This window comes from Salmo salar, chromosome 19 (assembly GCF_965601325.2).
Source record: "Salmo salar chromosome 19, fSalSal1, whole genome shotgun sequence".
Classification (NCBI taxonomy): Eukaryota; Metazoa; Chordata; class Actinopteri; order Salmoniformes; family Salmonidae; genus Salmo; species Salmo salar.
Window position 1 is genome coordinate 8,813,143 of NC_138309.1, and position 21,858 is coordinate 8,835,000.

At 42.9% G+C, this 21,858-nt stretch overlaps 1 protein-coding gene across 3 annotated transcripts in view; it reads left to right on the top strand.

The window, feature by feature from the left end:
• The window catches only part of mllt10 (MLLT10 histone lysine methyltransferase DOT1L cofactor), a 77,035-nt gene that overhangs the window by 48,671 nt on the left and 6,506 nt on the right, over positions 1-21,858 (top strand). For all 3 annotated transcript variants that reach the window (XM_014157127.3, XM_045702035.2, XM_045702036.2), the window contains 3 exons: positions 10,005-10,153; positions 16,298-16,415; positions 17,082-17,163. In XM_014157127.3, coding sequence (XP_014012602.1) covers positions 10,005-10,153; positions 16,298-16,415; positions 17,082-17,163 — 349 coding nt within the window. The remainder of the gene's footprint in view (positions 1-10,004; positions 10,154-16,297; positions 16,416-17,081; positions 17,164-21,858) is intronic.

Here is a 21,858-nt window from a genome sequence, read left to right on the forward strand (position 1 = left end):
AGTGTTAGCAAGACAAAGGAGCTTATTGAGGACTAAAGGAAACTACGGGCCGATCGCGCCCTCCTCCACATCGACGGGGCGGTAGTGGAGCAGGTCGGGAGCTTTAAGTTCATTGGTGTCACCATCACTAAGGTATGGTCATGGTTCACACACACCAACACAGTCGTGAAGAGGGCACGACAATGCCTCTTCCCCCTCAGGAGGCTCAAAAGATTTGGCATGGACCCTCAGATCCTCAAAAAGTTCTACAGCTGCACCACTGAGAGCATCTTGACTGGCTGCATCACCACTTGTGTATGGCAACTGCTTGGCATCCGACCGCAAGGCGCTACAGAGGGTTGTGCCTACGGCCCAGTACATCACTGGGGCCGAGCTCCCTGACATCCAGGACCTCTAAACCAGGCGGTGTCAGAGAAGGGCCCTAAAAATTGTCAAAGATTCCAGTCACCCAAGTCCTAGACTGTTCTCTCTGCTACTGCATGGCAAGCGGTATGCACCAAGTCTGGAACCAACAGGACCTTGAACCGTTTCTACCCCCAAGCCATAAAACTGCTACATAGTTAGTCCGGGTAGCTATTGGTTAACTATTTAACGATCTGCATTTGACCCTTTTTGCACTAACTCTTTTGACTCATTACATACGCTGCTATTACTGTTTATTATCTATCCTGTTGCCTAGTCACTTTATCCCTACCTATATGTACATATCTAGCTCAATTACCTCGTACCCCTGCACATCAACTCGGTACTGGTACTCTGTGTACCATAGCCATGTTATCGTTATTCATTGTATTTATTCCTCGTGTTATTATTTCTCTTTTTTCTCTGCGTTGTTGGGAAGGGCCCACAAGCAAGTATCTCACTGTTAGTCTACACCTGTTGTTTACGAAGCATGTGACAAATTTGATTTGATTTGTTGCAATTGAGCTCATATTTGAGAGTTGAGAAATTAAAAGTATACCTACAGAAACTGAGAACATCCTCTCTCCATCTGTGACAACAGGACAGCTGTGTGTTCCCAGCAATTGGATGAAAAAATGTTATACAATCAGAACACTTCTTCCTCCCGGGAAAGGAGAGAGTGGCTCACTCGATACAGTAGCAGGCACCAGCAATACAGAGACAGTCAGGAAGACACTTTCATTACAGGAATCATGAGGGTGATGTACTTGGCTGTGTGACCAAATCAGGATTTTAGTCTCCTAAAAATTAAGACGTTTTGAGTGAGGTGAATGAATGTGCAGCCCGCACCGACGCAACCAATACATTTTTTTAAATTTCACAGCCAAGTCACATGGTCTCAAAATGTGGCTTAAAGGTCACAGTCTGGAACCCTGCCTTGAAGGATTCTCACTATAGGCATACTCTCTTTGTTTTAATTCAATGATTGTGTGTGTGAACGTGAGTGTTTGATGAATGAAGGTGAAATGGGGGTTAGATTTGGGCTGAGTTAATGTTTGATAGTACGGAGGGTGTGTGTGGGTGGAGGTTAATCAGTGCTGTTTAATGTCATCGGGAGGGCAGCTTGGGTTAAAGTGGTCTTCATGTTTTGCAGTACAGGCAGGACTCCAGCCGTCTGATCTGATGTTGGCTGCGGATCAGTGTAGTAGTATTCTCCCTTGCTTAACCCTCTCTAAACCTGCATACATCTCTCCTGGAGAGACCTGATGGCTAGAGACAACCACACACACCAAGGTTTCCATTAGCTGGCAAAAAATGTTTAAGCCGTTAAGTAGAACTGCTGTGGTCAAAATGACCAGGACAAAAAAATTTGAAATACCAGTCGATGCTAATACATTTCACCATCATGCTTATCGGTCTATAGGTTAATATGTATAATTTTGTGGAATCAAATTAGCCTTTGTATTTTCGTTAACCTGTTTAGGATCGGGGGCAGTATTTTCACGGCCGGATAAAAAAAACGTACCCGATTTAATCTGGTTATTACTCCTGCCCAGAATATGCATATAATTGTTTGATTTGGATAGAAAACACCCTAAAGTTTCTAAAACTGTTTGAACGGTGTCTGTGAGTATAACAGAACTCATATGGCAGGCCAAAACCTGAGAAGATTCTATACAGGAAGTGCCCTGTCTGACTATTTCTTGGCCTTCTATAGCGTCTTTATCGAAAACAGAGGATCTCTGCTGTAACGTGACATTTTCTAAGGCTCTCAGAAGGCGCCAGAACGGGGAATGATGACTCTGCAGTCCCTGGGCGAAAAACAGTAGGGCATTTGGAAAGTGGTCGATCTGAGCACAATTACACGGGCGCGCGTGCATGTGAAGAGTCCATTTTACATTTTCAGTGTTTGAACGAAAACAAGGTCTCCCGGTCGGAATATTATCGCTATTTTACGAGAAAAATCGCATAAAAATGGATTTTAAACAGCGTTTGACATGCTTCGAAGTACGGTAATGGAATATTTTGAATTTTTTTGTCACGATACACGCCGGCGGGTCACCCTTCGGATAGTGTCTTGAACGCAAGAACAAACGCAGCTATTTGGATATAACTATGGAATATTTGGAACCAAAACAACATTGGGTGTTGAAGTAGAAGTCCTGGGAGTGCATTCTGACGAAGAACAGCAAAGGTAATCCAATTTTTCTTATAGTAAATCTGAGTTTGGTGAGTGCCAAACTTGGTGGGTGTCAAAATAGCTAGCCATGATGGCCGGGCTATCTACTCAGAATATTTCAAAATGTGCTTTCACCGAAAAGCTATTTTAAAATCGGACACCGCGATTGCAGAAAGGAGTTCTGTATCTATAATTCTTAAAATAATTTATGTTTTTTGTGAACGTTTATCGTGAGTAATTTAGTAAATTCACCGGAAGTTTTCGGTGGGTATGCTAGTTCTGAACGTCACATGCTAATGTAAAAAGCTGTTTTTTGATATAAATATGAACTTGATTGAACAAAACCTGCATGTATTGTATAACATAATGTCCTAGGAGTGTCATCTGATGAAGATCATCAAAGGTTAGTGCTGCGTTTAGCTGTGGTTTTGGTTTTTGTGACATTATATGCTAGCTTGAAAAATGGGTGTCTGATTATTTCTGGCTGGGTACTCTCCTGACAATCTAATGTTTTGCTTTCGCTGTAAAGCCTTTTGGATATCGGACAGTGTGGTTAGATTAACGAGAGTCTTATCTTTCAAATGGTGTAAAATAGTCCTATGTTTGAGAACTTTGAATTATGACATTTTGTGGATTTAAATTTGGCGCTCTGATGTGTCACTGGCTGTTGAATAGTGCGGGACGATTTCGTCCCACCTACCCTAGAGAGGTTAATCATGCATTTTATTTTTCCAACACAACTATCACACGCACAGCATACAGAGCCTATTTTGACCTGGATTTCTCCTGCAGCTTCTCAGATAAATGCAATCGCGTTAAAAAACAATTTGGTGCATGATTTAAAAATAGCTATTTTTATTTCTCAACTGGTAATTGAAACGGCAAGCTCTAACCCAACTTTGCTATTTGGTGATTATTTTGGCGTTTATTTGTACTTTATGTTCACAAAATGTATCTGCTATCATTTCTTATAACCGACAGGAACTTTTGAACATAAGATCAGCAGTTACCCCAATTTCGACTTTGACTCATCTGCCCTGGGCTCTTTCTGTAATTCCGACCCAATTTTCGGGGTATCCAAGAGGAAACGCTGGCATTTGTGGCAAGAAAGGGGTAATCCTGCCAGGATTAAGGCGAAGGGAAAACCGGCCACCTCTTCCCTCCATTCTATTGGTCACTTGATAATAAGATGGATGACGTTCGAACGTGGATTTGCTACCAACGGGACTCTCTAAACTGCAATATTCTCTGCTTTTCTGAAGCATGGCTTTTGGACAATGGATATCCAACTGGATGGATTCTCCATTCACCGAGTGGACAGTAGAGGAAGAGGAGGCGTGTGCCTCTTCATCAACAACAATTGGTGTTCTGACTCGAGCGCAGTGGTAGTATTGACGCTGATTTTAGTTTGTCATCATTTAGACTAATTTCCAAACTTCCATCAACAAGTCTCCTTAGCCTCTCAAGCAAGCATACAAGGCCCTACCTTGTCCACCATTCTGCAAATCAGATCATAACTCCATACTCCTGCTTCCTGTTTACAAGCAGAAGCTCAAACGGGAAGCACCTGTGACTCGTGCCATTAAGAAATGAATCAGAGATTATGCCACGGGTCGGTTTGCTACCGCTGATTGGAATATGTTCCAAGATTCCCCTGATAACATCGACGAGCTAACCACCTCCGTCACCGGCTTCATAAGGAAATGCATCGGTGACTTGTCCCCACCGTGAAGGTTCGCTGGTTCCCCAATCAAAAGCCCTGGATTAAGACTGAGGTTGGTGCTACGGTAAAGGACAGGGCTACCGCACACTGGGCCATCACAGACAACCCTGATGCTACTACTGAGAATAGGAGCAAGTACAGGAAGTTGGCGACGACCTCTGCAGAGTCATCAAGTGGGCAAAAGGACAATATAGGAATAAAGTGGAATCATATTTACGTAGGCTCCGAGGCCCATCCCATGTGGCAGGGGCTACAGTCCATTACGGATTACAAAAGAAGACCCAGATAAACTCTACACATTTTATGCACGCTTTAACAATAACAACACCATACCGTGCGTGAGGGCCCTCACCGAAACCAGAGGACTGGATGATCTGGCAGACCCATTCAGTCATTTTAAACCTCATTGTCTCACAGGGGTATTTGTGCTTTGTCCGCTCCTGTACTCCCTGTTCACCCTCAACGACAGTAAAATCAAGGAGTTGACCGTAGACTACAGGAAACGGGGGCAAGCAAGCCCCCATCCACATCGACTGGGCTGCAGTGTAGTGGGTCGATAGCTTCAAGTTCCCCTGGGTCCAAGTACTGAAAAAAGGTTCACACGCACAGTTGTGAAGAAGGCGTGACAGCGCCTCTTCCCCCTCAGAAGGTTGAAAAGGTTTGGCATGGGGCCTCAAATCCTCAAAGGTTCTGCAGCTGCACCATTGAGAGCATTTTGACTAGCTGCATCACTGCTTGGTATGGCAACAGCACCGCCTTCGATCACATGGCTCTGCAGAGGGTGATGCAGACAGTCAAGTACATCACTGGGCCGAGCTTCCTGCAATCCAGGACCTCTATATCAGGCGGTGTGAAAGGAATGCCCAGAATTGTTAAGGACTCCAGCCACCCAAGCTATAGACTATTCTCTCTTCTTCCGCACGAAATACGGTACCGGTGGATCAAGTCTGACACAACAGGCTCCTGAACAGTTTCTATCCCCAAGCCATAAGACTGCTAAATAGATAACAAAATGGCTACACGGATTATCAAAGTTGACCCTTGTATTTATCTCTCTGCACTCTCAGGACTCTACACACTCACACACACGGACACTCGCATACAGTCTTAATTTACGCTGCTGCTACTCTGTTTATCATACATCCTGATGCCTAGTCACCTTAGCCCTATACTTATCTTCCTCTTATCACTCCAATATCCCTGCACATTGTAAATATGGTATTGGAATTGACCCTATTTATAGCTTCTTACTTTCTTCTGGTGTCCCTATTTCTTGTTTTTTTTTGTTCATATTATGAGGCATGTCTTACCTTGCTTCAAAGTAGCCTATAGGCAAACTCTGACCATGGAAACGTGGAGGCAATTATTCATAGGCAGCACGTGAGTTTCATGTTGGGGAAGATTAAAATTGTTCCTACCATTTCTACTGTTCTTCGTGCCAGTTAGGATTTTTATATGCGCATTGTCGTGGAACAGTTTCATTTCAATAATGTCTTAGTTTCTCAAAATCATTGTCGCGTGGTTAATCATAAAAATGTAAATACATTTCAGAAGTTAAGTCTACTAATGCGAGATCACCAGCCTTCACCATATGATAGACCGTGAGGCCAGGTACTTCTATGCGTGCTCAGGCGCTAGCACTCATTCAACATTATCAGCACAGAGAAACCAGACACATGCTAATTTCTCACATTAAGCATGAAAAAATGGACAAATCTCGTAAATGATTATGAAATAAACCAAAACTTGTTTCTCATAAGTGTCGCAGGTTGTGAACTCTGCAGACAGTGTTCCACTCCGAGAATGAGAAAGGTAAATGACTCACTAATACAGGCATTAACAGAAATTAATGTAACCAAATAATGGGAATTAACATTACATTTACTACTGGTGACATGTAAAGGGGAATTGATGTAAAAAAATTTAAAAAATAATGAAAGGGCAAACTATTCACACAATGAAACAATGAATGGGCAAGAATTGGCGGGAGACAGCTGAGCCATTCTGGAGAGGCTCGCCTATATCTTCGACATACCCTTCCCTTCTTGTCTCAACATTTTAAATTATACTCAAGACACATTACCTTCACACGTTTTATGCTTTTCATTTACATCCGCTACTCAATAATTTAAAAGAAACTAATGATCCTCGATTCCTCTCTGGCTGTTATGCTTTCTGGTGAAGTATTTTGAAGTATTTTCTTTCTTTCTGTATAGACGGGAGTAATTATATAATTTTGATATGTATTTCCATTTACTTCCCTATTGGACCACTGTTTCTCTCCTGCTCTATTTGTTTTCATCAACCAGGGCCTAAAATGTACTTTTTGGTCCACCAGTCACTGGCAGGTAGATGAAAAAAATCTACCAGCCCAAATATTTTTGGGCCATAATTACTTTTTAACAAAACTAATAATAAATAAAACAGATGACCATGCTTTGTAATGTTTCTAAAATAAGACATGTATTAGTAAGAAGTAATGTGGTATATTGTTGAATTTCATTTAAAAAAATTGTGACCTCAGTCTTTTAATCAAAATATCAGAGCCAAAATGTTCAACTGCCCCTTTAAGGGCGGGAGGTTACCGTGGTAACAGGGCGATATGTGAGAGATTTGGTATCTGACTAGGGCGCCTCTTCGCTATCAGTTGAAGCAGCAGACTCAAACTAACATTTTGAAAAACAACTGAGCTTGTGAACAAAACAATGTAAATAGCCAAGAAACATGAGGACAAAGTCAAATTAGACCAGCTTTTATGCCTGTGCACAGCGCCTCCAAAAATGAATTTATCAGCACTTCACTCAGTGAGCTCAGCTCCCCTGCCAGGCAGTGTTGTTGCGCGAGGTGGGACATAAATTATAATCCTATTTGTGCAATTAGCAGCTATGAAACAAAACAGCAGAAATAAAGCTACTGCAGTATTTTTCTAACTCTAATGTGCTTATGCTTTTGACAATTTTTATTTGCGAATGAAATGCTCCCACTGTAGAGCCCTGCAAATTGATCATGCGCCAAAGTGACTGGTGAAATAGACATTCTTACCCGCCAATGCCTAAATCTACCCGATTTTGGCGGGGGTTAATTGTGTGCCCTGATATCAACTTTCTTTTGTTGTCCAGAAGCCACAGGCAGAATCCTAGTCATATTAGCAACCCGTCCTAGTTGTTGCATCTTTGGATTCCTCTTTCTAAGTTTCTAACATAAATGTTCATCTCTGTCATATATGGAACTTCTATCAGGTGCATTGTTTAGAATGGTGTGTTTTCCCAGGTGCGCTATTTGAATGGAGTTTTCCCACATTGCATTTTGGCAAATGTTTGAAAATGATGTTTTATTGGCTGCTTCATTACATGAGTTGCATGTTCTGTTAAGACGCATTTTCATAATCTACATGTGATTTCTGTCATTCTGATCACCATGGGTGGAAGCCCTAATGGGTTATGTACCTAATGCATATGGGTCTGGTAAATTTCTCACGTTGTCCCGCGCTGAATTTTCCTAACGCAAACCATGACACACACACATATTATTGGAGGCTGAGATGTGGTGGGTCCCTGGCTTGAGGGGGTTACTAGGGGTTGAGCGGTTTCCAGGGGGGATATATGGAGGGGGTGAGGAAGGGTGATGTTGGTAAGTCCTAATTGATCACTTTGATTGATTCCCGATTGGACAGTCCTACGCCAATGCAGCTGAGCTAATGCGGCTTGTCCACACTCACACAGAGCTATGTCTTACTATACTTGTGAGGACTGTTCTCCCTAACTCCTAAGCCTAGCCCCTAAGCCTAAAATGGCGTTTTAACAAGTGAGGACCGGCAAAATAGTTGCTTTACTATTCTTGTGAGGAGTTCTGGTACTCAAATCAAACTTTATTTGTCACATGCGCCGAATACAACAAGTGTAGACCTTACTGTGAAATGCTTACTTACAAGCCCTTAACCAACAGTTCAGTTCAAGAAGAGTTAAGAAAATATTTACCAAGTAGACTAAAGTAAAAAAAAAAAAATAATCAAAAGTAACACAATAAAATAACAATAACGAGGCTATATACAGGGGGTACCGGTTCCGAGTCAGTGTGCAGGGTACAGGTTAGTCAAGGTAAATTGTACATGTAGGTAGCGGTAAAGTGACTCTGCATAGATAATAAACAGCGAGTAGCAGCAGTGTACAAATTAAATGTGGGGGTCAATGTAGATAGTCCGGTGGCCATTTGATTAATTGTTCAGCAGTCTTATGGCTTGGGGGTAGAAGCTGTTAAGGAGCCTACTTGTGTATACTCAGAAGTATAGTAAAATGTGAACACACACCCTCCATCCTTTATTCTGTGTTGTTGATGATTAACTAGGGTCCATAAAAGCATATTCACTACACAACACTACTGTGTTGACATGATAAATGTAACCCCACCGTTGATGTATTGGCCCAGTGGTAAATGGAGGCTTGCTTTGGAATATGGATATATGTAGGCTAGGCGTAGCAATCTCTAACCCATTTTTAATTTTTAATTACAAGACTGGCTTATTACTTATGTTAGATTTGTATACAATTTATGATGGCATCAGATTAAGTAGAGTAATTTAGTCAGTTTAGTCTGATTTTAACATTAATATCTGGTAATTGTGGATTGTCTTATCAACAATATTGCGTAGGTTAGGAGATGTGTTCTATTGTGTTTGTATGACCTGAGGAGAAGTCTTGGAGTTTCTGCAGTACATGATCTCTCGTTTTCCTTCGTTCTCCATCTTGCACTCTCATGCACAAAGCACTCTTGTTCCTCTAGTGAATATGTGCTGCCCACAGCCATTCAGCCTTTTGTGGGGTGAGGGGGGCCTCTCACTCCTACTCCCCCCTCCCTAGGGGTCACTAAGGGGCAGGGGCAGAGTTTATACCGTGTGTGTGTGTGTGTGTGTGTGTGTGTGTGTGTGTGTGTGTGTGTGTGTGTGTGTGTGTGTGTGTGTGTGTGTGTGTGTGAAATCAATAAAACAGCAGCAGCAACAACTTAACAGATAGAGGGCATGTGATGGGGGAGGTACATGAATATGAATGGAGCTTCCCCCCCTTTCCCCCAGTATAAAAAGCTGTGTGTATGTGTGTGATAGAACAATGTGTGAGTCATCAGATTTCTGCTTGTTATTCTGGGTCAGTGGCAGGACAGACCTCCATCCACTGTGTTTTTAATATGTAGTTGTGTGTTTGTGTACAGCAGGGGTCGGCAACAGGCGGCTGTGGGGCAAATTCGCCCCATAGTTTTTAGTTTTCAGCTAAAAACAATTTTTTATTTAGGAAATCTATTCCCATGTATTCACACGCATAAAAAGAGACATGATTGTCTCAATCTACTTTAGGTATGGAATTATTTATTTTCAAAGGCAGTCACATTTTCACCTAAATTGTGATCAATTTGCAGTGTACAAATTATTACAATTTTGTTCCGGCCCCCTAACTATCTACTCTGACAAAAAGCAGCCTGCGGCTGAATCTAGTTGCCTATCCCTGGTGTACAGGGTACATGTGTGAGAATGTGTTTGTTGTTGATTTGGTCCAGCCCACTCGTTCATGGTACCACACACACACACACACTACTGTACTGCACACAACTCATATAAACACGAGACAATGAAGATTAGTTTATTTTCATGATTATGAAAAAGTATGATGATGATAAAAGTTATGTTGATGATGGTGATGTCTCTCCTTGTAGGTGCGTTCTCCAGTTGTGACGTGTCGTCAGGGGTGGGACCTGCTCCCATGAGTGGAGCTAACTCTGAGTTGCAACAGCCGATGGCCTCCCTAGCTCCTCCCAGTCCCTTCACTACCACAGCCCCCATGATCAACACGGTCTCCCCCCATGTGAGTACATACACACACCACAGACACAGACTAGGCCAGTGCTGAACAGTCAGATCAACATTATTATTGTCAGAGACCTACTAGTTATATTAAGTTCAAATAGGTTTTCAAAAGGATGAGAGGAGTTCTCAGGGCTGTGACGATCTTGGCATTTTGGATGATGGTTATTGGGCAGCCAAATGGCAGCGATAACCGTTTGAATAGCAAAACATATATAGAGTACCAGTCAAAAGTTTGGACACACCTACTCATTCAAGGGTTTTTCTTTATTTGTACAATTTTCTACATTGTAGAATAATAGTGAAGACATCAAAACTATGAAATATCACATATGGAATCATGTAGTAACCAAAAAAGTGTTCAACAAATCAAAATATATTTTATATTTTGAGATTCTTCAAAGTAGCCACCCTTTGCCTTGATGACAAGTTTGCACACTCTTGACATTCTCTCAACCAGCTTCATGACTACCGTGTCTCGCCACCTTGACCTGGATGAGGGCAAGGTTCTTGGCAGTTTGGCGAAGTACACTTCCAAGCAAGAGCTTTGGGATGGAGATGCAATATGGCAGTCATGCCAACATATCTCATCAGCCACCTGTTGGAAGGGACTTTGTGGATCTGAGGCTCTTTCCCCTGTTGCCTCCATCATCCTCCAAATCCCACCATCGGCCGCCTCAGAGCGCAACTGGTCCTTGTTTGGGAACACACACACACCAAAGCACGCAACAGGCTGACCAATACAAGGGTTGAGAAATTGGTGGCCATCCGGGCAAATGTGAGGCTTTTTGAGCCTGACAACGAGCCGTCCTCAACAAGGTTGGAAAGTGACAGTGAAGATGAGGCCTCAGAGTCTGATTTTCAAGAGGTGGACATTGAGGAGGTCCAGGAAGAAGACATGGAAGCCTGAGAGGAAGCCAACCAAGCTTTAGTTTCTAGACTATCTTTTTCAGATGCATGTTGAAAACGTTTTTGGGAGATGCAATGGATCATAGGGGATCATTCAATATTTTCTTTCTTTTGTTCAGTGAAAATCATCCCATATGAAGAGTCAACAAATTTTATTCAAGTTAAATTCGTAACAAATTTATTTAAAAAAAAATCTATTGGAAGGATTTAATCATTTGCATTTATGTCTACTTATGATAAGGTAAAAGGTTTATGTTTCTGTCTCCATATGCTATTGTAAATATATCCAATGCAAAAAATATCTGCATTTAAATGGTATTAATATTAATTCCTTTTTTCAATTCTATAAATCTATTTTAGAATAAGACGGAATAAAGTGTCTCACAAGATTAAAACCTCTAGGGTTTTCCTGAGTGCGAGGAGTGTATGTTTGTGCCAAAAAAACACATTGTTCCTACTCGATCAGGTGTAATGTGCTTCGTGACTTCCGAAATCAAAACCCCCAAATATGTTATCTCTTGTTTCGCTGGTTGTACTTTCCCATGTGATGCCTCGTGACCGTGCTCTACCAAATAGTTTACTAATGTGGTGATGTCTGGCATGAGTTTCCTCGTCTCTTTTTACGCAAATAACAAATCACTACATACTGTATCAACACAGACCCCCTTAAATTTCCACCCTTTTAGCGATTGTTTTAATTCTCGCAAGAATTATCCCAAAATTAGATCCATACCCATCGCAATGTAAAGTTATCCGGGCATTGTTACTGGTCCCATGTTCAAAGACATGGGTAGTAGTCGTATCGCTTTAGATTCTGCCCATGTCACCACTAAATATAATACTTTTGCTGTCGTAAATTTAGCCAGTGGTGCCCCTACATTCAATTTTCGAATGACCAATGGCTCAACACACTACGCTAATAACCATAATAATATACACTACCGTTCCAAAGTTTGGGGTCCCATTAATTAAATACAGTGAAGACATTGTTAATGTTGTAAATGACTACTGTAGCTGGAGAGAGCTGATTTTTAATGGAATATCTACATAGGCGCGATCTACATAGGCGTACGGGCCCATTATCAGCAACCATCACTCCTGTGTGCCAATGGCTTTTCCCATGTTATCAAAAGCGTTGGTGACTTACTGTGCTGCTGGCAACAATTTGAATTTTACGTTCAATTTTACATTATTTTCCCCCGACATTTACTGACACCGGCCATATTCAATGGGTGTTGAGCGTTCGTAAATTCATAAGTTATTCTGCGCTCTGGTACATTCAGATGAGTGCTCTGAAATCCGAGCAGATAGCCAGAGCGAACTCACGAAGCACCCAAATTAACAATGTCCAATGAGAATGCACAATGACTATACCATTTAGCTAAGCTAAGAATGCCGTAATTAATCACGTCAATAAACTTTGGGTAGTTAGATGGCATATAGTTAATATACTGGAAAGTTCAATATATTAGTAGCCAACGAACGTTAGGTAACTAGCTAACATATATTACCGGTTCATACTGCTGTAATGATATGCTATGCGGTTCAGGATAGCGTAACTAACAAATTGTCATAATTAATTAAAGCAATGCATTTGTATCCGCTTTCGCATATTTCCCGTCAGCAGGGAAATGCTGCCCAGTTTTATCCATGATTGGATTTTTTCCATATTCGAGCTGAATTGGTAGAATACTCTTGCTCTTATTTTAGTGCCTCTATGGTTTTGCTATAGTTTTACCTCTTCCTGACCATGGCCAGAGTGTTTAGATTTACTCACTCACGGCTCTAATATGTGCTGATTAAAATAATAATAATAATTCTAAGGTAGTGATACCCAATTCCCCACAGTGTAGTTATGGTATTTGTGCCTTTTTAATTGGTAACGGTTTCGATACCTTGAATTAGAAACAATACTGGAACGTCTGCCAATTTACTACTGGAGAATATGTTCCTTTATTCGATCACACTGTGCAGCCAGTCGGGCTGATAGGGTCCATCGTCCATCCATAATATAAATCTCTCATCAATACACACACTCAGGAAACAAAAATAGACACACAAAACAAACAGTATTTGGTTAGGAACGTCTTCCTTTCTTGTAATTTGAAAAGAGTAATTTCTTCTCCATCTAAATATATTTGAACCAGACGAGCTAAATCACTTCTATGCTCGCTTCGAGGCAAGCAACACAGAGGCATGCATGAGAGCATCAGCTGTTCCGGACGACTGTGTGATCATGCTCTCCGTAGCCGACGTGAGTAAGACCTTGAACCAGGTCAACATACACAAGGCTGCGGGGCCAGACGGATTGCCAGGACGTGTGCTTCGTACATGTGCTGACCAACTGGCAGGTGTCTTCACTGACATTTTCAACATGTCCCTGATTGAGTCTGTAATACCAACATGTTTCAAGCAGACCACCATAGTCCCTGTGCCCAAGAACACAAAGGCAACCTGCCTAAATGACTACAGACCCGTAGCACTCACGTCCGTAGCCATGAAGTGCTTTGAAAGGTTGGTAATGGCTCACAACACCATTATCCCAGAAACTCTAGACCCACTCCAATTTGCATACCGCCCAAACAGATCCACAGATGATGCAATCTCTATTGCATTCCACACTGCCCTTTCCCACCTGGACAAAAGGTACACTTATGTGAGAATGCTATTCATTGACTACAGCTCAGCGTTCAACACCATAGTACCCTCAAAGCTCATCACTAAGCTAAGGATCCTGGGACTAAACACCTCCCTCTGCAACTGGATCCTCGACTTCCTGACAGGCCGCCCCCAGGTGGTGAGGGTAGGTAGCAACACATCTGCCACGCTGATCCTCAACACTGGAGCTCCCCAGCGCTGCGTGCTCAGTCCCCTCCTGTACTCCCTGTTCACCCACGACTGCATGGCCAGGCACGACTCCAACACCATCATTAAGTTTGCAGACGACACAACAGTGGTAGGCATGATCACCGACAACGACGAGACAGCCTATAGGGAGGAGGTTAGAGACCTGGCCGGGTGGTGCCAGATTAACAACCTATCCCTCAACTTAACCAAGACTAAGGAGATGATTGTGGACTACAGGAAAAGGAGGACCGAGCACACCCCCATTCTCATCGATGGGGCTGTAGTGGAGCAGGTTGAGAGCTTCAAGTTCCTTGGTGTCCACATCAACAACAAACTAGAATGGTCCAAACACACCAAGACAGTCGTGAAGAGGGCACGACAAAGCTTATTCCCCCTCAGAAACTAAAAAGATTTGGCATGGGTCCTGAGATCCTCAAAAAGTTCTACAGCTGCAACATCGAGAGCATCCTGACTGGTTGCATCACTGCCTGGTACGGCAATTACTCAGCCTCTGACCGCAAGTCACTACAGAGGGTAGTGTGTACGGCCCAATACATCACTGGGGCTAAGCTGCCTGCCATCCAGGACCTCTACACCAGGCGGTGTCAGAGGAAGGCCCTAAAAATTGTCAAAGACACCAGCCACCCCAGTCATAGACTGTTCTCTCTCCTACCGCATTGCAAGCGGTACCGGAGTGCCAAGTCTTAAGGACCAAAAGGCTTCTCAACAGTTTTTACCCCCAAGCCATAAGACTCCTGAACAGATAATCAAATGGCTACCCGGACTATTTGAATTGTGGTTCCCCCAACCCCTCTTTTTACGCTGCTACTCTGCTGCTACTCTCTGTTTATCATATATGCATAGTCACTTTAACCATATCTACATGTACATACTACCTCAATCAGCCTCACTAACCGGTGTCTGTATGTATCCTTGCTACTTTTATAGCCTGTCTTTTTACTGTTGTTTTATTTCTTTACCTACCTATTGTTCACCTAATACATTTTTTGCACTATTGGTTAGAGCCTGTAAGTAAGCATTTCACTGTAAGTATTTCACCTGTTGTATTCGGCGCACGTGACGAATCACTACACGTGATTTGATTTGAATTACTCTGTAATTTAAATGTTGTACCCACATGGGAGTTCTTCCTATGCACACTTCTGTGTAGGGTTTAAATGTATAACTGGTTTCCCAATCATAACCAATTGTTTACCAGTACACTGACTAATTCATTTTCTTTTACAATGTTTATTTTCCGTTTTTTTTGTATTTTTGTAACCTGCAGGATTATGAAATTTTGTCTCTCAGGATTGTGCCCTGGAATCACATAACTCGTAACCGTGTCATATCATCCCATGGCTGCTTCTCTGCTTCAACAGAGAAACACAACCCCTCTCTAACCAGGTTACTTCTGCTTCAACAAAAAGATCCCAATCGGAGATGTCCCCTGCTCCTACAGGGTCACCCTGCTTCAACAGGGCGTTTGCCCTAGAATTACTCCTAGGACTTCCCCTATTCAGAAATAACTCTGCTACAACAACGTTTCTAATTAGGGGTGTCTTTCCTACAACAAAGACATAATGTGCACATCCTGTCCCAGAACAGGATTTTCTATGATGTTCAAAAGAAATTCAGTCTCACCCTTAATTTATTTTGTCTGTTCAGAATGGCATATCCACTCACTGACGCTCCCTGCCGGTCCGAGGCAGGTCCTTTTCTGCTCTGTTTTAGTTGGCATGTGGGCTCCCTTGCTTGCAGTTAACCCGGGTCTCCTCCGGCGCAATCAGCAAGTGGCGTTAGCCATCCCATCCTCGTCGCCAAATTGTGGTAGCAATTCTGTAGGAAAAGACTGCAGATTCGTTCAAACAACAATTTTATAAGATTTGCAAAAATGAAGCAATCAACCATCACCGAGACTGGTTCAGAGTTGCAAGCTTAACAAACAGTCGGGTCTCCTCCTTGTGTGCATAGCAGTCAGCAGATAATGTGAAGAAGGCAATTAGTTGTCTGTGCAGATTTAAGATAGCATGAGGTTGTTAGCCCGAGGGCTCAGCCATCTAACTGCATTCACAACAACAAATACTATATTGTACTCCTTTCTGCAAGTTCCCATACATGATAGTGGATAGTAAACCCACAGGATGTCACATGCTGCGATTGCACCCAAACGTCTCTTAGCTATAAGCCCAGTGTTATGACTAAGTCACACCAAGACAAGTTTAGAAAGGTTAGAAAAACACTAGCATATAACAAGAGACTATTCTTTAAGCAGTAAAACACAGGATAGCATGACTAATGTCATTTTCCACCACAGTCTTCACTTATGTTACCAACTCCATCCAGTCATCCTCCATGTATTGTAACTGAGACTCTTTCGTCCCTGTAGGTGAGTGGGTTACCAGGTCCAGTGTTCAACATGGCTCCCTCCCACATGTTTGGAAACCGACTCAACCCTAACTCCGCCATGGCTGCCCTCATCGCACAGTCTCAAGCTTCCCCCGCAGGTTGGTGTGCGTGCGGTTTGATCATGAATAGATCACGGTCTACAGAGGGTTCAGAGGTCACAACACCCACTGCTCAGGTTACGTCACACACTCACATGCGTACACACATACAGCGCTTAGTGACCGGGAAGTGGGTGGTGAAGGTGGTGTACATGTGGGGGTAGCGGGAGAAAAGGAGGAGGGGTGGGAGAACAGTGAGGGAGAAGGGGGGGAGGAGCGGGATAAATAAAATGGGAGGGGCAGGAGAAAAGGGGGGAATAAAGTGTTTCCTGGTGTTTCAGTACTGCCTGCAGCCATTGGTCCTCCCTGACCTCTAGGGGTTAACTATATTGCGACTGACCGTGGGTGTGTTTGTTCTTTTGAATGACAGGCTGCTGGTGGAAGAATGTAAAGGGTTACAAATAAAGGAAAATAAAAGAGGGGAAGGGGGTAAAATAGGAGTTAAGATTGTCTTAAGTGGAGGCGAGTGCATGCTGGTGTGTGTTTGCGTGTGTCTTTGCACATGTATTTGCGTGTGCATGTGTGATTTATTGCTCTTGCAGAGGAAAATGAAAAGAGACGTCTGGCCTGGGGGGAGAAGAGGGAGATAGCGAGAGAAAGTGTGTGTGTGTGAGAGAGAGACACAATCACAGTGTGGTAAGGGTGTTATTTACTGTGTGTGTGTAGATCAGGAGGGAGGAGATGGGAACAGCATTGGAGCTCCAGGCTTCTCCAGACGAGCCTCTCCCAAGACCACCCTCTGTCCGCGGTAAGTACACACACACACACACATATTTTCTCCCTTTTCCCCACACACACACTATTACCAGTGAGCCCTTATTTACATTCCACACAAAAATATCTCTGCCCATCCCCCCTCTCTTGAGGGTTTCTCTCTCCCTCCCTCCCACAAACACTCTCTGTTCTGGTCTCTTCCCCCCGATGAAGGCGTTTCTATCTCCCCCCCCCCATAAAGGCATTTCTCTCTCCACCCATAAAGGTGTTTCTACCCCCCCACAGGCTTCAGCTCTGCACTTGCTTTTCTTTTTGCTCGTTTATCTTTTTACAAAGATGGTTTGCATTTTTCTCCGTTTTTATGGTGACTAGTGTGTGTGTGTGGATGTCTGGGTAAGGGATGTGTGTGGAGCGATGGGTGTTTTTGACACTGAAACTTTTACACACTTTGTGGGATGGATTGTTGAAATCAACAAGGTACTACTTACTACTTTCAATATTTCTGGATGTTTTACATTGCATTCGGAAAGTATTTAGACCCCTTCCCTCAGGTGCATCCTGTTTCCGTTGATCATCCTTGAGATGCTTACAACTTGATTGGAGTCCATCTGTGGTAAATTCAATTGATTGGACATGATTTGGAAAGGCACACACCTGCCTATATAAGGTCCCACAGTTGACAGTGCATGTCAGAGCAAAAACCAAGCCATGAGATCAAAGGAATTGTCCGTAGAGCTCTGAGACAGGATTGTGTTGAGGCACAGATATGAGGAAGGGTACCAAAAAAAATGATACAGCATTGTAGGTCCCCGAGAACACCGTGGCCTCCATCATTCTTAAATGGAATAGGTTTGGAACCACCAAGACTCTTCCTAGAGCTGGCTGCCCGGTCAAACTGAGCAATCGGGGTAGAAGGGCCTTGGTCAGGGAACCTGATGGTGAGTGAGAGACAGAGCTCCTGAGTTCCTCTGTGGAGATGGGGGAACCTTCCAGAAGGAGAACCATCTCTGCAGCACTCCATCAATCAGGCCTTTAAGGTAGAGTGGCCAGGCGGAAGCCACTCCGCAGTAAAAGGCACATGGCAACCACTTGTAGTTTGCCGAATGGCACCTAAAGCCTGGGAGAAACTCCCCAAATACAGTTTGCCAAGCTTGTAGCGTCATACCCAGGAAGACTCAAGGCTGAAATCGCTGCCAAAGTTGCTTCAAAAAAGTACTGAGTAAAGGGTCTGAATGATTATGTAAATGTGATATTTCCGTTTATTTTTTATACATTTGCCAAAAAATTCAAAAAAACACTTTTTGCTTTCTCATTAAATCAAATGTTATTAGTCATATGTGCCGAATACAACCGGTTTAGACCTTACAGTGAAATGCCAAATACAACCGGTGTAGACCTTACAGTGGAATGCTGAATACAACCGGTGTAGACCTTACAGTGAAATGCTGAATACAACCGGTTTAGACCTTACAGTGAAATGCTGAATACAACCGGTTTAGACCTTACAGTGAAATGCCAAATACAACCGGTGTAGACCTTACAGTGAAATGCTGAATACAACCGGTGTAGACCTTACAGTGAAATGCCAAATACAACCGGTGTAGACCTTACAGTGAAATGCCAAATACAACCAGTGTAGACCTTACAGTGAAATGCTGAATACAACCGGTGTAGACCTTACAGTGAAATGCCGAATACAACCGGTGTAAACCTTACAGTGAAATGCCAAATACAACCGGTGTAGACCTTACAGTGAAATGCTGAATACAACCGGTTTAGACCTTACAGTGAAATGCTGAATACAACCGGTGTAGACCTTACAGTGAAATGCTGAATACAACCCCGGTGTAGACCTTACAGTGGAATGCTGAATACAACCAGTTTAGACCTTACAGTGAAATGCTGAATACAACCAGTTTAGACCTTACAGTGAAATGCCGAATACAACCGGTGTAGACCTTACAGTGAAATGCTGAATACAACCCCGGTGTAGACCTTACAGTGGAATGCTGAATACAACCAGTTTAGACCTTACAGTGAAATGCTGAATACAACCAGTTTAGACCTTACAGTGAAATGCCGAATACAACCGGTGTAGACCTTACAGTGAAATGCTGAATACAACCCCGGTGTAGACCTTACAGTGGAATGCCGAATACAACCGGTGTAGACCTTACAGTGAAATGCTGAATACAACCGGTGTAGACCTTACAGTGAAATGCAGAATACAACCGGTGTAGACCTTACAGTGAAATGCTGAATACAACCCCGGTGTAGACCTTACAGTGAAATGCTGAATACAACCCCGGTGTAGACCTTACAGTGAAATGCTGAATACAACCGGTGTAGACCTTACAGTGAAATGCCGAATACAACCGGTGTAGACCTTACAGTGAAATGCTGAATACAACCCCGGTGTAGACCTTACAGTGAAATGCCGAATACAGCCGGTGTAGACCTTACAGTGAAATGCCAAATACAACCGGTGTAGACCTTACAGTGAAATGCTGAATACAACCGGTGTAGACCTTACAGTGAAATGCCGAATACAACCGGTGTAGACCTTACAGTGGAATGCCGAATACAACCGGTGTAGACCTTACAGTGAAATGCTGAATACAACCGGTGTAGACCTTACAGTGAAATGCTGAATACAACCGGTGTAGACCTTACAGTGAAATGCCGAATACAACCGGTGTAGACCTTACAGTGAAATGCTGAATACAACCGGTGTAGACCTTACAGTGAAATGCTGAATACAACCCCGGTGTAGACCTTACAGTGAAATGCTGAATACAACCGGTGTAGACCTTACAGTGAAATGCCGAATACAACCGGTGTAGACCTTACAGTGAAATGCTGAATACAACCGGTGTAGACCTTACAGTGAAATGCCGAATACAACCGGTGTAGACCTTACAGTGGAATGCCGAATACAACCGGTGTAGACCTTACAGTGAAATGCTGAATACAACCGGTGTAGACCTTACAGTGAAATGCTGAATACAACCGGTGTAGACCTTACAGTGAAATGCTTACTTACGAGCCCCTAACCAACAATACGGATAAGAATAAGAGATAAAAGTAACAAGTCATTAAAGAGCAGCATGTGAAATAACAATAGCGAGACCATATACAGGGGGTTACCGATACAGTGTCAATGTGTCGGGGCACCGGTTATTTGAGGTAATATGTACATGTAGGTAGAGTTATTAAAGTGACTATGCATAGATGGTAAAAACAGAGAGTAGCAGCAGTGTACAAGAGGGGGAGAGGAACAATGGGTTATTGTGTGTAGATTGATGAGATTTTTTAATTTTTATTTAACCTTTATTTAACTAGGTAAGTCAGTTAAGAACAAATTCTTATTTACAATGACGGCCTAGGAACAGTGGGTTAACTGTCTTGTTCAGGGGCTGTACGACATATTTTGTTCAGAGTCAGTTAAGAATTTGTTCTTAACTGACTTGCCTAGTTAAATAAAGGTTCAATCAAATAAAAAAATCCCAAAGGTGTTTGATGGGGTTGAGGTCATGGCTCTGTGCAGACCAGTCAAGTTCTTCCACACCGATCTTGACAAACCATTTCTGTATGGACCTCGCTTTCTGCATGGGGCATTGTCATGCTGAAACAGGAAAGGGCCTTCCCCGAACTGTTGGCACAAAGTTGGAAGCACAGAATCCTGTAGACTCTAGAATGTCATTGTATGCTGTAGCATTAAGATTTCCCTTCAGTGGAAGTAAGGGGCCTAGCCCAAACCATGAAAAACAGCCCCAGACCATTAATCCTCCTACACCAAACTTTACAGTTTGCACTATGCATTTGGGCAGGTAGCGTTCCTTTGCCTTTTGCCAAACCCAAATGTGTCCGTCAAACTGCCAGATGGTGAAGCATGATTCATCATTCCAGAGAACACATTTCTACTGCTCCAGAGTCCAATGGCGGCGATCTTTACGCCACTCCAGCCGACACTTGGCATTGCTCATTGTGATCTTAGGCTTGTGTGCAGCAGCTCGGCCATGGAAACCCATTTCATGAAGTTCCCGATGAACAGTTCTTGTGCTGACGTTACTTCCAGAGGAAGTTTGGAACTTGGTAGTGAGTGTTGCAACCAAGGACAGACTATTTGTACGCGCTTCAGCATACATGGCTGTATGCTTGATTTTATACACCTGTTAGCAAATGGGTGAGGCTGAATCCACAAATTTTAAAGGGGTGTCCATATATATAGTGCATGTTGGCTTTATTCAGAGCCTAAATATTTTTCTTAACCAATAGGAGGACTCGGTATGATGTGGTTCTTTAGCGTCTTATGTGGAGAGTGGCTTCACTCCTGCTGTGTATTCACTTGTGTGTTCTTGTCTTGACGTCACTTTTCCCAACACTTTTCCGGCATGGCTTCTTCGGTCAAATTCATATTAATTATAAAAATGCAAATGAAAAGTGAAATGTCATGTTGGGACTTTTAGTTGGAAGGATGAAACCAATCAGAATATTTAAAAGCAACCTAATAATGCAATCTTCTTTTTTTTCTGTTTGCTCCAAAAGGAAGAAAATCTTTGCTAGCTGAACTTTTCCAATAAGTGGTTTGTTTTGGTGTGTGTGTGTGTGTGTGCGCGCGCCAACGAGAAGTCCGATGGAATGGTAAAAAGGCTCTCCCTCTGTTGATTATTCCAGAACCGTGAAGTTCTCTCCTGGCTCTCTTTTTCCTCCCCATCTTCTGTCTCTC